The sequence below is a fragment of the Actinia tenebrosa genome, unplaced genomic scaffold (genome assembly GCF_029948245.1).
Source record: "Actinia tenebrosa isolate PJP-AT-01 unplaced genomic scaffold, QUT_ActTen_1.0 PGA_scaffold1__47_contigs__length_23844297, whole genome shotgun sequence".
Lineage (NCBI taxonomy): Eukaryota > Metazoa > Cnidaria > Anthozoa > Actiniaria > Actiniidae > Actinia > Actinia tenebrosa.
The window spans coordinates 13,625,836-13,638,728 of NW_028292578.1; the positions used below are offsets into that span (position 1 = coordinate 13,625,836).

The window sequence follows — 12,893 nt, forward strand, 5'->3', positions numbered from 1 at the left end:
TATTCGTAAAATATATTTTATATTGATTGAATTTTTGGGGAAATGATCATGTGACCTTGAAAAAAGAGCGGGAAGCACGTGTACTTCAGGTCTTCGACACAAGTGAAAATTAACGCATGCGTGCTTTCAAGCACGTTTTCCAACTGAGAATTCTACATCGTCTCAGTGGACAAATAATTGTTTGTTTTCTTAGGTTCGAATGTGCAAACATTTGATGAAAATGCGTTTTTTCTGGTCTGCGGCGAAGAACGGCTCTGGCATAATTCATTTTTTTGGCGCATGCGCAATTTTCCGGAAGTGAAATATAATCAATGAAAAACATGCTTTCAAACAGAGTTCTGTGTTTACTCCTAATACAAATACAAATTATAAATAGGGAACATTTATCTTTTACTTTTGCAAGTCTTTTAACGCATGCGCTCTTATACCGGGAGTCCTAGAAATCCTGGTCTCAAACAATGGATTATGCTAGTGCCTTCGTGCTTCGCCGCAGGCCAGACGAAATGCAGGCTCTGGGTACGAGATTGATGTGTATATACGTTTGTAGAATTAGCCATAAGTTTCAAGAACTGGCTTTAAATTTTGGCATTTTGTGAAGTCCATTCATCAGGCAAGTTCAGTTCAAAGTGAAGGTGTGACGAAAGAAAACCTCTACTTTTGAATACAAAATAGTCGAGACCTAGAAAATATAAAACACTATATAAAAGTATCTAGATCGATTTTACTTTTTTGAAATAATATTAATGTTGAATATGTGATTCTATCTTCATGCATATGATATTTTTAAAATTGTCATTAAGTTTTGCATATTCGACATTAGTCGACCAGAGGAACCATTCGGACGAAAAAACACTTTCAATTGAAAATGTTTTTTGCTCGATAGTCCCCTTCACATTTCTCTGCGCCATCTTGAAAGTTAGCCGTGCCTTTGCATCGAAGCGAGACGAACGGTGAGCTGGCAATGATAGAGACCTTTTTTATCACCTTGGACACAATTATTCACCTTTCAAGATGGCGCAGGGAAATGTGAAGGGGACTATTATTCTAAAATACAGCTTCTTGTTTTCGTTTTATTTATTTATTTATTTATTTTTATTTTCGTTTTTCTTGCCCGTTTCTTTTCTGGCCCTTTACTTGGTGTCATTATCAAGAAGGGTTGTAAAATTAATTGTAGCAAATAAATAAATCCGTATTTTTTTAACTTATTATTAGAATGTTATTATAAACAATTATTTTAAATTTCAAACCACCGTTTTCTACCGTTTTCTTGATATTACAGCCATTTTCAGTGTGGGATAAAATCCACGGCTTATAAAATCGTGTCCTCGATGCCAAGCAGCGGTTTCTTATTTCGCGACTTGCGCAGTGTGTACCATCTCCATACAATTATTTGTATAAAGGCGATGAACATAGGCACCAGACACATCAGTTGGAACATCACGTCTTGTAGAGCAACATATTCGCCTAAAAAAATTAGATTTTTAAAAAACTTGTCTCGGGACCTCCTCTAGAAGGTTTTTGGTTTCAGAAGATAGAAGCCTGCGTTGTTTGGTGGTCTGCGGTTGTTGCGACAGTGAATAAAAAGCAAAAGTCCCCCACCCAAGCAACGCAGGGCTTAGAGAATAAAATTACGTCAGTATTTTGGCACACGAAATACAAACTCACCTGAACTTCGTAGAGTTTTTTGACTCCCTTTTTTCTAAAACATAAGAAAAAACATTTTTCATTAAATGATCACAATCTTTTATACTTGAAAATTTCTAGCAGCTTGCAATTTATTTTCTTATTGATTCTTGGAGAATCCAAAGACCGAACCAACAATGGACGACTTGTAGATCAGATCACTTTGCCATATAAGTAGACATGGCCTATTACGGAGGTACACTGGACACCGTCCATACTTCTCTCTATGGGCTTTACTCACACGGCAGCCATGTTTATTCTTATGAAAATAAAACCTTTGTTTAACCCACATCAATTTATTTTCAAGCACTTGAATGCGAGGCTACGCGTGGGAAAATCTATTGTTCAAGTCAACATGGCTGCCACGTGGGTAAGGCCCATGAGTTGTCCTTTGAACACAAGCTATTCTTCCTAAGAACCAGCCGTGTTTACTCTCAAACGTACCTGGTAACCATATCTATTCAAGATGAATACGACTAACATTGGAGCCAATGACTGGGCTGGTTTAGTGAAGAGAGCATTGGTACCAAATATCATGGACGACACTGGACTCCTGATACACGATAATCAATGAGAATGCGTTAATAACACTGGACTCCTTATACACGATAATCAATGAGAATGTGTTAATAACATTGGACTCCTTATACACGATAATCAATGAGAATGTGTTAATAACACTGGACTCCTTATACACGATAATCAATGAGAATGAGAGTCTACCAATTATCATATCAATACCAGTATCTTACGAACATTTATACCTATCACATACCAATAACTATAGCCTGCCTTCTCTACCAGTAACCATATCAATACCCGTATCTTAAGAACATTTATACCTATCACATACCAATAACTATAGCCTGCCTTCTATACCAATAACCATAATCATACTCGTACTCTACGCATAATCACACCCAACCATTATTTTCTACCCAGTAATTGTAGGTCGGTTAGCTATTTTTAGGTTCTTACCTTCTTCTGTATTTTTCCATGTCACTGTCAACAATATCAGCCAGCGAAAGATTAAAAAGCGACGTAGATGCAGCTTGTAAACTCCTGCCATAATAAAGAGTTAGAAGATTTATCTAACTCTTTTTTACCATCTTATCTATCCCGCCTGCGCGAGCCTGCCTGGATATGTTCAGCGGTTTACCACTAAAATCTTCACTAGTTACTTCAGAGCTTTGGCGCAATAAGAGATGGTAAAAAATACTTCAAGAGAAAGCCTAAAATCCTTTTGAGAATACCATGCTGCGCATGCGTGGATACGATAGAAGTCTTCTAGATAATAAGAAAAGAGATCTGGAATATTGTGCTAAAAGAAGAAAATAGAGACCAAACAACACTCAAGACAGATTTAGAGTATTTGTACCTGTCCGCAAAAAACATGAAAGCTAAAAGCCAGATGTACTGCCTGCCGAAGATGTAGACCAATGTAGCCATCGTGAGCTAAAAGAGAAGCAAAAATACAAAATGGGAACTGGTCATTAATTTACGGAGGAGGAGGGGAAACGAAATTAGTCATGTAAATTTGAAGTCCCCTCGTAATTGAACGTATTCAAAGCTAAAGGTGCTGACACACTTTGCAACATTGCACGAAACATTGCAAGCAACAAATTTGAATCGGGGTGACACACAATGCAACATCGCTTGTGTCAGCCTGCTATGTTAAGATATTTGGTCAGCAGTTATAAATTTGGTACAAGCTGATTGGTGGAAATTTCAAAATGTTGCAGGTAATGTTGCAGCCATGTTCACATGATGAAATTTGTTGCGCGCATTGTTGCAAGAGTAGAGCGCGCGATTCAACTTCAGATTTGTTGCATGCAACGTTGCGTGCAACAAGTTTGGGGTAGACACACGCTGCAACAGTCCTGTTGCATACAATGTTGCATGCAGTGTTGCACCGTGTCTCAGCACCTTAAGGATACCCAGGTTAGACAGAAGTTGAAACGAGTTTGTTTGAAGTCAATGGGAAGGAGAAAGAAAGGTGAACAAGAATTATTTAAGGGTCAAAAACAATAATATTGAGAACAAGAGCAACTGAGAAATGGAGAGAGAATGAATAAAGGGAAAGATTGTTTCATTAGGTTTTCATACCTTGATGTACATAGACCATAGGATAAGATAATACGAGCCATATTTAGAAAGAAGAGTACTTAAAACGAGAACGATGATCTAAACAAACAAAAACACGCCTTTATCAATACATAAATAACGGTCATTGAAAAGGGTTGATGTTATGGGACCGCATTACTTAACAAACATACACAGACTCAGGTCTACGTTGCTTGCTTCGCTTGGTTTTTCTAACAATCATTTACATCAACGCATCCATGGATGTTGCTGACCTACGGCATACAGAGCGACTCGTGTGGACAAAAAGCGCTCCGCCAAACGTCTCACTTTGAAGTAAAATTTCAAACGCTTATAACTCAGTGGCGCATTTGTCGATTTAAAAATATAATACGGTTGGGAACAGTTCACATGATTAAAAAATAAATTCGGTATAAATAGCTATTTTGGGGCATTTTCTGTCACAGTACTGGCTTGTGTTACAAGAATTAGTCAGCCTCCCTTGAGGTAATCATAAACAGTTTTTTACAATCATTAACTTAAGTGTATTTTAAGCTGTACTACCTGAGGAACGACGTAGGATGACCCAGCTATGAAACTAAGACCAAACTACAAGAATAATAGGTCATGTTTTAGAGGTGAATTAAGGCAGCTGTCTCTGGGATTTGATACACACTTTGTTGATTGGTAACAAAAATAAGGAAGAATGGTAAAGGGAAATTGGGAGAAAGAAAGAGAGTACTTAGTGCTGCTCAATGATAGAGATGGTTGGTAAAGAGTGGAACAAGGTAAGCAGAAAGAGAGAGGACAAAGAAGGGGAAGGACGGAGGGAGGAAGAGATGGAGGAAGAGATGGAGGAATGCAGGAATAAATGCAGGGAAGAAAGGAAGTTGGGAAGAAATAAGAATGCAGGGAAAGAGGCAAGGGGAAGAGAGGAGAAGGGAGGGAAGGAAGGAAGGTGGTGAAAATGAAGAAATGGAGGGAGGGAGGGAAGGAGGGAAACAAGGAAGGGGGAGAGGAGGAAGGAAGGAAGGAAGGAAGGTGGGGAAATGAAGAAATGGAGGGGAGGAGGGGAGGAGGGAAGGAGGGAAGGAAGCAAGGGGTGGGGGAGAGGAGGAGGGAAGGAAGGAAGGAAGGTGGGAAGAAGAAGGAAGAAATGGAGTGAGGGAGGAGGAAGGGAAAAAAGAAGAAAGGAAGACAACAAAGGAGGTAAATAATAAGAATGTTAGAATGAATGACTTACTGCTGGTAATACATCAGGACCTATCAAATATTCTGCAAATATCAGGAAAAAATTACTCTGAAATGTTGAATGGAAGACCTGAAGATCAACAATCAAAATACAAGTGAATTAATAAACAATTAGAAAACTTTCACAAAAATGGACTGTTTGTTTTATTAGTTCTTTTTCCCCTCAATAACTATTATTATGGTGTGATGCCCGGGGGGTGGGGGGGGGAGGTACTCCCCTATATTCGCTGTATAGGTACGTGCCGCCAAATAGGGTATGGTTTTCAGCGATTCTACTCCGGAACAGGGTATATAAAATCGTGCTTGCTCTGGGACAGGGTATATGAAATCACGCTCTCCTCTCTGGAACAAGGTATCCATTTTGGCAATACCGGAACAGGGTATGATTTTCAGCGATCTTGCTCTGGAACAGGGTATGAATTTCCGGGATTTTACTCTGGAACAGGGTCAGGGTTCAGTTTGCTCAGTGACACATCCCTACCATAAATGGGCAAGAGTACCCCCAGGGTGTGATGCTTACCTGAAAAAAATTCATTGTCACAAAGAAAACTGAAAAGAAAAAAAAGAGTAGAAAAAAATTAGTTAGAATGGAATGTATAGTGAGGAATTCATTATGAATATGTGCTGTACAACAAAAAACAAGTTTAAACTTTTCTAATAACTGAGTGAAAAAGTATTAAGAAACAATAGTAGTAAAGAGAGCAGAATTCTTGGTTTTCTATAATTCTTTTAAAATCATATGTGTGTTATTTAATACTAGTTACTTAGTGTTTTTTTATGGGTTTGTTGTCCACACTCTATGATGAATAATTTCAACCTATAAAACCGCTCATAACATTTTGCCTACCTAAGTTTTTCTGAGATATAAGCTGTTTTAGCAAGGTCCATGGAGGTATGACTTCTGTTGAGCACTTGGATTCTAGTATCAAAAAAATGTGAGGATTAAATAAAGTACAAAATATGAAATATTATTCCATTTATATTATATTATGCATCATCTGTTACAACTGCCAGAATTCATTATAAGTACACTTTCTTTTGAGGTAATTATATAGCAGACATATTCAAACAAAATTCATATAGCATTCGGGTTATTTTTTAGTAAAATGATGTCACGATGAAGCAAATTATGAGAGAAAATGTTAACTATCATTTGAAACCTTTTACGCCGTAATGCAAATTGCCTTTTACCTAAAACCTTTGGTGTTTAGAATCTCCTCAGATGTAAATCTCAGGAGCCTGGTAACTAATGCATCCTGCAAGGATTTCTGGGGCTGAACTAAATGACCAGATCCTTCCCATAATTCCTTGTAAGTTGCATTCATTATAATTACCAGACTCCTTTAAAAAATTACATAAATTATCATCTGAATGATGATGAAAGTGTTGACAGTACCTTCATTATGGTGTTTACTAACATCCTGAACTATCTGGATGTTTCTTCCCGTGTAGGATATACACAGCCAGCTAATTATAGCAACTACTATACAGACTACTTGGAAGTACACAAAGTTTTCTTGCTGTGAACAACAGAACAGTGAAGTAATATTATATCAGATAAAGGTATAATTACTAAATAATAAAACTAAATCAATGCCAGGTAGTATCATGGTGTATGGGAATTTTCAGGGGGATTCCATTCAAATTCAAATTCTGATATGCAAATTTATTCAGCTAGTAAGTGGTATCCTACAATAGCATATAATTACTGATCTTATCAAAATCCATTGTTTTCAGTCTGCATTATCCCAACGAATGCATAGAGGAAAATCAGACATATTTAGTTCATTCATTATTGGCTTTGTTTCTATGATAAACAAGCTAGAAAGAAAACAATTGGATTTTGATAAGAACAATAATTATACTAGATAATTACTTCGGCATGCAGCATTCGTAGGTATAATGCAGGCAGCTTTGGGCTACGCCCTCAGCTGCCTGCATTATACCTACGAATGCTGCGTGCCTCAGTAATTATCTATTAAATATAATACTAGCCATTGCCTGAAATATGACAAAAATTGGAAAGCATCCCAGCGAATTCACTTTGGGGCTAAGTGGTAATTAGGTTTAGGGTTAGGGTTGGGATAGGTATTGTAATATCATTTGGTGCCACGGGTGCCTAGTTTCAATCTTGCCTGTTATTAACCTTTTTTCCTAGGTGAGGAAGTCCCACTTGTGTGTCCGGAAACCTATGACACACTTTGCTAATTCATACACCACAATGCTATCCAACATAAGTGGTACATGTATATTGTATACACTCAATTGAAGAATCGTTGTCGGCTTCAGAAACATAGAACATAGAAGCTGAGACCAAAATGGCACATGGGAAATGACATAATTATATTATAATTTATTCATTTGCGTCATCCATGCAGTCGGTTTAGAATGCCACACGCATATTAAAAACAGTGGATGATGCCACAGGTCGCCGGTCACAGCATGCATCTAATTAACGTACTTCCCATGTGCCATTTCGGTCTCAGCTTCTATGTTTTATGTTTCTGAACCCGACAACGATTCTTCAATTGAGTGTATACTTACCTCATGGTGAAAAACAAGAATACATATAAACAGGCCAATAGGACTAAACATGGATGCCACCTGACTGAACGAGAAAAATATACATACACAGGTAATTACTGCACATGTTTGGAAAATACTCTAATAATAAATAAATAAATAATAAATAAATAATGGGATTTAGCAGTGGCATTTCTACAGAGTAGCTCTTCATCCACTGAAATTCCAATTGGAATTCAGGAGTTGATTTTTGCGGAGGGAGGAAAGCCAGGGAACCCGGAAAACCCTCGAAGCACAGGAGAGAACCAACTCTACTCACATATGACACTGAGCTTAGCAGGTCTCAAACCTGGGTCACATTGGTGAGAGGTGAGCGCTCTCACTGCTGCACCACCCGTGCTTCCCTGTCACATGATTTCCTAATATTACATATAAGTGAATAGTCCCATTGAATTAAACAGTTATGTACATCATGGTATGTTGCCACAGTATTAAAAGAATACAGCCTTAATAAGTGCCTTGGAATTCAAGGCTGTACAACATGGTAAATGAACTTTGAAATGCTTAAAGTATCTTAAAGATTGAAAAATCCAATGCTTTACCTGTATCGTAAGACAATATGTCTATCCTCCATATTCTTTGATAACTCTGCAAACAGTGCACAATGTGCTAACAGGACTATGAAAAAAAAACCTAGTTTTTTAAATTGTGCAATGTGCAAAAGATTATTCCACAGGTAGCCCATCCCAATTTCTTTCCTTATAAACACTCAGCAAAATAATTATTACTTGATACTGATTGGACACGAGTTCAGTTCAGTTCTTACTTACCAAATGTAAAAAGAGCATCATAAAAACAAAGAGATACAATCAGATGGATACCGACTAGCCAATTGTTGGTACCCACTGCCACCCAAGGAACCCAGGGAAACCATGGCAACAGAAAACTACAAGAAAATAACACATGAAAAAATTTAAAGGTTTAATATGGCAGCTGGGAAAATTAAGTTTCAGGCACAAAAAGACATAGGGACATGAAGCACTAGTTATGCAGGGACATGATTTATAGGGACAAAATATGTAGGGGCCTATTAAACAGCAGGGCCATGATTACAGGACATAAAGATACAGGAACATAAAGCAGCAGTGACATGATTTAGGGACAAATATTCAGGGACATGTAGCAGGAACATAGTACAGTAGTACGAAAACACACTTTCAGGGTGCTCTACTCGTCTTCTTGGTTAACAAGGGACATGACATGATCCCCCCTCAATTTCACCTACCCCCCCCCCCTGCCATACATTATGAATGCTGCCTAAAGTGCCTTTAGTCATATCCATATATAAAGGGCGCTATATAAATTATCAATCCTTATCATCATAATTAACAGCAAAAAAAATCAAAGAAGTGCTGGTCATACCTCAAAGCAAAAAAAGGAGCACCATATAGAATAGCTTTCTTTCTGTTCCTAAATAATTCCCATTTAGAAGTGTCCTATTAAAGAAAAGTGAAACAAACTAAGGATAGTTATCACAATAAGAAGAAACAAGGTACTACGTAGGATAGCTAGGCAGCATGAGAAAATTGGTGTCGAGAAGAGTGAAGTGGGATAAGATTTAAATGGAGTGTGGGGCATTGGAGACAGGTAGAGTAAATAGAATGGGATTTGATAGAGTATAGAGTGGAATAGGGTTAGATGGGATAGAGTAGAGTAGATAAGGGTGTGGTATGGTGTTGTGTGGTGCAGCTAAATGAAGGAGTAAAGAAATCAAGAGTGCAAAAAAGTAAATCACACCCTACCTGAATGTATCCAAACAAAGGATCATTAATAGCGTTCCATATTAAAAATATCACTTGTGCAACATTAAACCAGGTCTCTGATATCCTAGAAATTATTTTACATCCATAAGTACAAAGAAACACAAGAAGTTCACAGGTCAGTCCTAAATCTCACAGGCTTGTCTAATCATTATACTTCATTCAAATACCCTTCTTATTTAAATGCATATTATATCAACATTAATGAAGAGTGAATGGCTTATCATTGATATAATAATATATATGATAACATGATATAACACAACCCAACACGACATGACACGACACGACACGACACGACACGACATGAATTGACACGACACGACGAGACACGATGAGACACAACGAGAAACGACACGACCAGACACGACACCACATGTAACACAATATAATATAATATAATATAACATAATATTAAACCATATATTTTAATATTATTGTTACAAGGCCATGTAATGAGGACATACACATTATAATTATATATATATATATATATATATATATATAATTTGTTTGTAATAGTAGGATATATTATTGTTATTGTTATATTATTATTATTACTATCATTTAATTCCCCCATGCATTACCACAGGAAGCACATACAGAGGGAAAGTAAAAATTTTTTAAACATTGCTAAGAAAAAGGACGACGTAAAGAACACTTCATGTGAGTAAATATGAGCGTTTATTTATTTTTTTCTCGTTAAATTACATTCAGTCTAAAAGCTTGTATGGGCTTCCTGTGGCATTACGTGGCCTTGTAACAAATTATAAATATTAATTGGTCCATTAAGACATCACAAAATCATATTTACCACAAATAAAAACAACTGTATTATTCCACAATGCTTTTACATAAGCTTAATATCGATAATATTATCAGTGAATGAAGTATTAAAACTCACCGATAAAGATGTAGGAATATCTTCACGTAATAAAAGTTAAAAATCGAGTGCATCATCATTGATGCAAGTGTAGTCATCGAATAAGCGAACGCATTTCTATGAATCGACATTTTAAAACCTTATATGCTTCACTCTTGTTCAACCAATCTGCATATTTACCAGTAAATGCAGTAAATGCTTAATATCTCTAGCTGTAAAGCTTTTCCTTTGATTCGGTTTGAGCGAGGAACAATATTTTTGACACCAGGCCCTGCCAAGAAAATCCGCCGTGATGGACAAAGGAAACCCAAATTATAATTTTGCAAGGCAAATTTGTCATGCATCAGTTTCTTAGTTTCTCTTCTCTTCCCTTCTCAATAATTATTAACAATAAAAACGTTAGTAATTATTGATTGCAATCGCTTGTAAGACCGTATTTTCCGTCTTTTAGTCTGGGATAGGGTGTACAATTCTTAATTTTAGTCTGGGGTAGGGTATGTAAAATCAAAATTTTAGGTCTGGGATAGAGTCAGGGTTTTGAGGTCCTGGCGGCACACCCCTACCCAAGTTGGGGTGGCAGTACCCCCCGTGGGCAGTCCGAAGGCCTTGCTTGCTAACTTTGACAAATGACGCAAGACGATTGATAAACGTTTAGTTATCGATCTGCTAGCATCTTAATAAGTGAGTGGTGAGTGAGTGAGTGGTGAGTGAGTTACATTAGCAAGGATTGCGGTGTGTTTGCTGAGCAGGCTCAAATCCGAAATATGACTGATATTGGATCATAAAAAAATGAGTGAAGATACAACAATCTTTGATCCATTGTACAATAGATAATAATATAATGAGTGATAATATATGATATATAATATATGATAAATTAAACAGCACACAATTCATTTGGGTTTTGCTTTGAGCTGTGTAATTAATATAAGCCTCAGGAGTACAGAGCCAGGTACTACAGTGAAATGTCAAGTAAGTTAATTATTGACCTTTTTAGCTTCGCGCTGTTGCTAAATCAGTATGCTGTAGTATACCTACGCAGCGTGACCAAAGATCTAGGCAGGACACATTTTACGTTTGCTACTCGTTGTTAAGAATAATACAGCAAGATACTGAAGTGTGCTATTATTGCGTTCTTGACTTAGGCAAGAATCCCAGCAAGGAATATCGCTATAGAGTCCAAAATCCTCTACGCCGTTCTAAGAAGGAAGGTCGACAGCTTGTTCCAGTCGACGACAACAACATGGAGATCGAGTTCCAATCCAGTGGGTCTTTGAAGCGAAAACTTTTCAAATGGAGAAGATATCTTATTCTTATCTTTACACCGCTTGTCTTCTTACCTCTGCCTTTGGTTATATCAACTTCGGTTAGTATGGTCATGATAAAGTATATAATCTTTAGGGTTTAAAAACCATTTATCTGTTAGAAGAATCATGCTGAACAATTATTACACAAAGATGCACAACCTATAACATATAATGGTTATTTGGGTATTGTTCTCTGCCTCTACTCCTTGCATACGTTGAACTTCCAGAGATCTAGATCTTAAATATTTATAGTTCTTTTTAGTTTTGTAAATGAACTTTCTACGTGTTTGTACTACGTTGCAATTTTAGCTAAAATGGTTGTTCGTCATGTTTTTTGTTTTGTTTACACAATATGTTTCTTTTATGTGACATTTTGGCACTGATATAGAACATACCAATTATTTTACCTCGCTAGATTTTTTCTCAATCTTTACCCGATTGAACTGTTCTATATGTAAGAGTTTCTGCAAGGCCTTGATTATTAGCTCCTTTAGTGCTGAGGAGGGTTGGATCGAAGATGGTTAAGTAAATCGAAGCTCTGCAACAAACTACATTGATTTTGAAAAATAAGCTTTATTATTATAGTCTTTTGATCTTTAACCCTTTAACTTTTCATAATCTTGATCTGGGATAACTTCAAAATCGGCCAACTTACACAAAATATTTTTTCACAACATCGTTTTCAGTTGAGGTTTATCGTGAGCTGAGATGCTCGACTTTCTAGCCGTCTTGCGTTTTTTTTAGCCATCATTGTACGTGAGATCCTTGAGTTTCGTAGGCGATATAAAAAGTTTAAACCTTTGAATCAAAACACAGATTTTCAGTATATTTTTGCAAGTTTCAATGAGTAACGATCTTGGTACGACCATAACCGCATCTCCCTCTAGTTCTAGACGAGGAAATTTTTTATAAACGACCAATACAAGATCTAGAATTCGAAATAAATATGAAAAAGTAGTGATATAACTTGTAGTATACATTTTGGTTTTTGGAGCTTGTCCAGTTTGATGACTTTGATCATAGCAATATTTACAAAGAAATTTTTTTATGAAAAATGCAAATGGTTTGAATATTTGAAACGAAAAAGTAAGCTTATTCGCCGTGGATTCGAAAATCACACAAGAGACTCCTAACCGTTCGTAGAAAAAAAGTGAAACTTCTTTAGAAAGTAGATATTGACTTCAAGTTGAAAGCTTATTAGTTCCTGTGTCCATCGCTTGCTTTGAACAACATCTTTTTGATATCGTGAATGTTGCTAAGGCTGCCGCTCGGAGACAGGGCAATGCATTTGGTAAGGATCAGGTTTCAGTCATACTAAAATATTGGCATCAAAGCTTCTGCTGC

The 12,893-nt window shown here is 36.8% G+C and overlaps 1 protein-coding gene across 1 annotated transcript; it reads right to left on the reverse strand.

Moving 5' to 3' along the window:
- Positions 1-403: 403 nt before the first annotated feature.
- Positions 404-10,469, reverse strand: LOC116301366 (solute carrier family 68 member 1). The gene is made up of 17 exons (XM_089032124.1): positions 10,264-10,469; positions 9,342-9,426; positions 8,962-9,035; positions 8,370-8,485; positions 8,142-8,217; positions 7,561-7,624; positions 6,413-6,536; positions 5,864-5,935; positions 5,537-5,565; positions 5,009-5,086; positions 4,330-4,374; positions 3,790-3,867; positions 3,062-3,138; positions 2,662-2,745; positions 2,128-2,236; positions 1,666-1,699; positions 404-1,464 (listed from the first exon to the last, which is right to left on the reverse strand). Exons 1-17 carry the CDS (start codon positions 10,371-10,373, stop codon positions 1,310-1,312), a joined length of 1,410 nt encoding a protein of 469 aa, XP_088888250.1. The 5' UTR covers positions 10,374-10,469; the 3' UTR covers positions 404-1,309.
- Between the last annotated feature and the right edge of the window lie 2,424 nt (positions 10,470-12,893).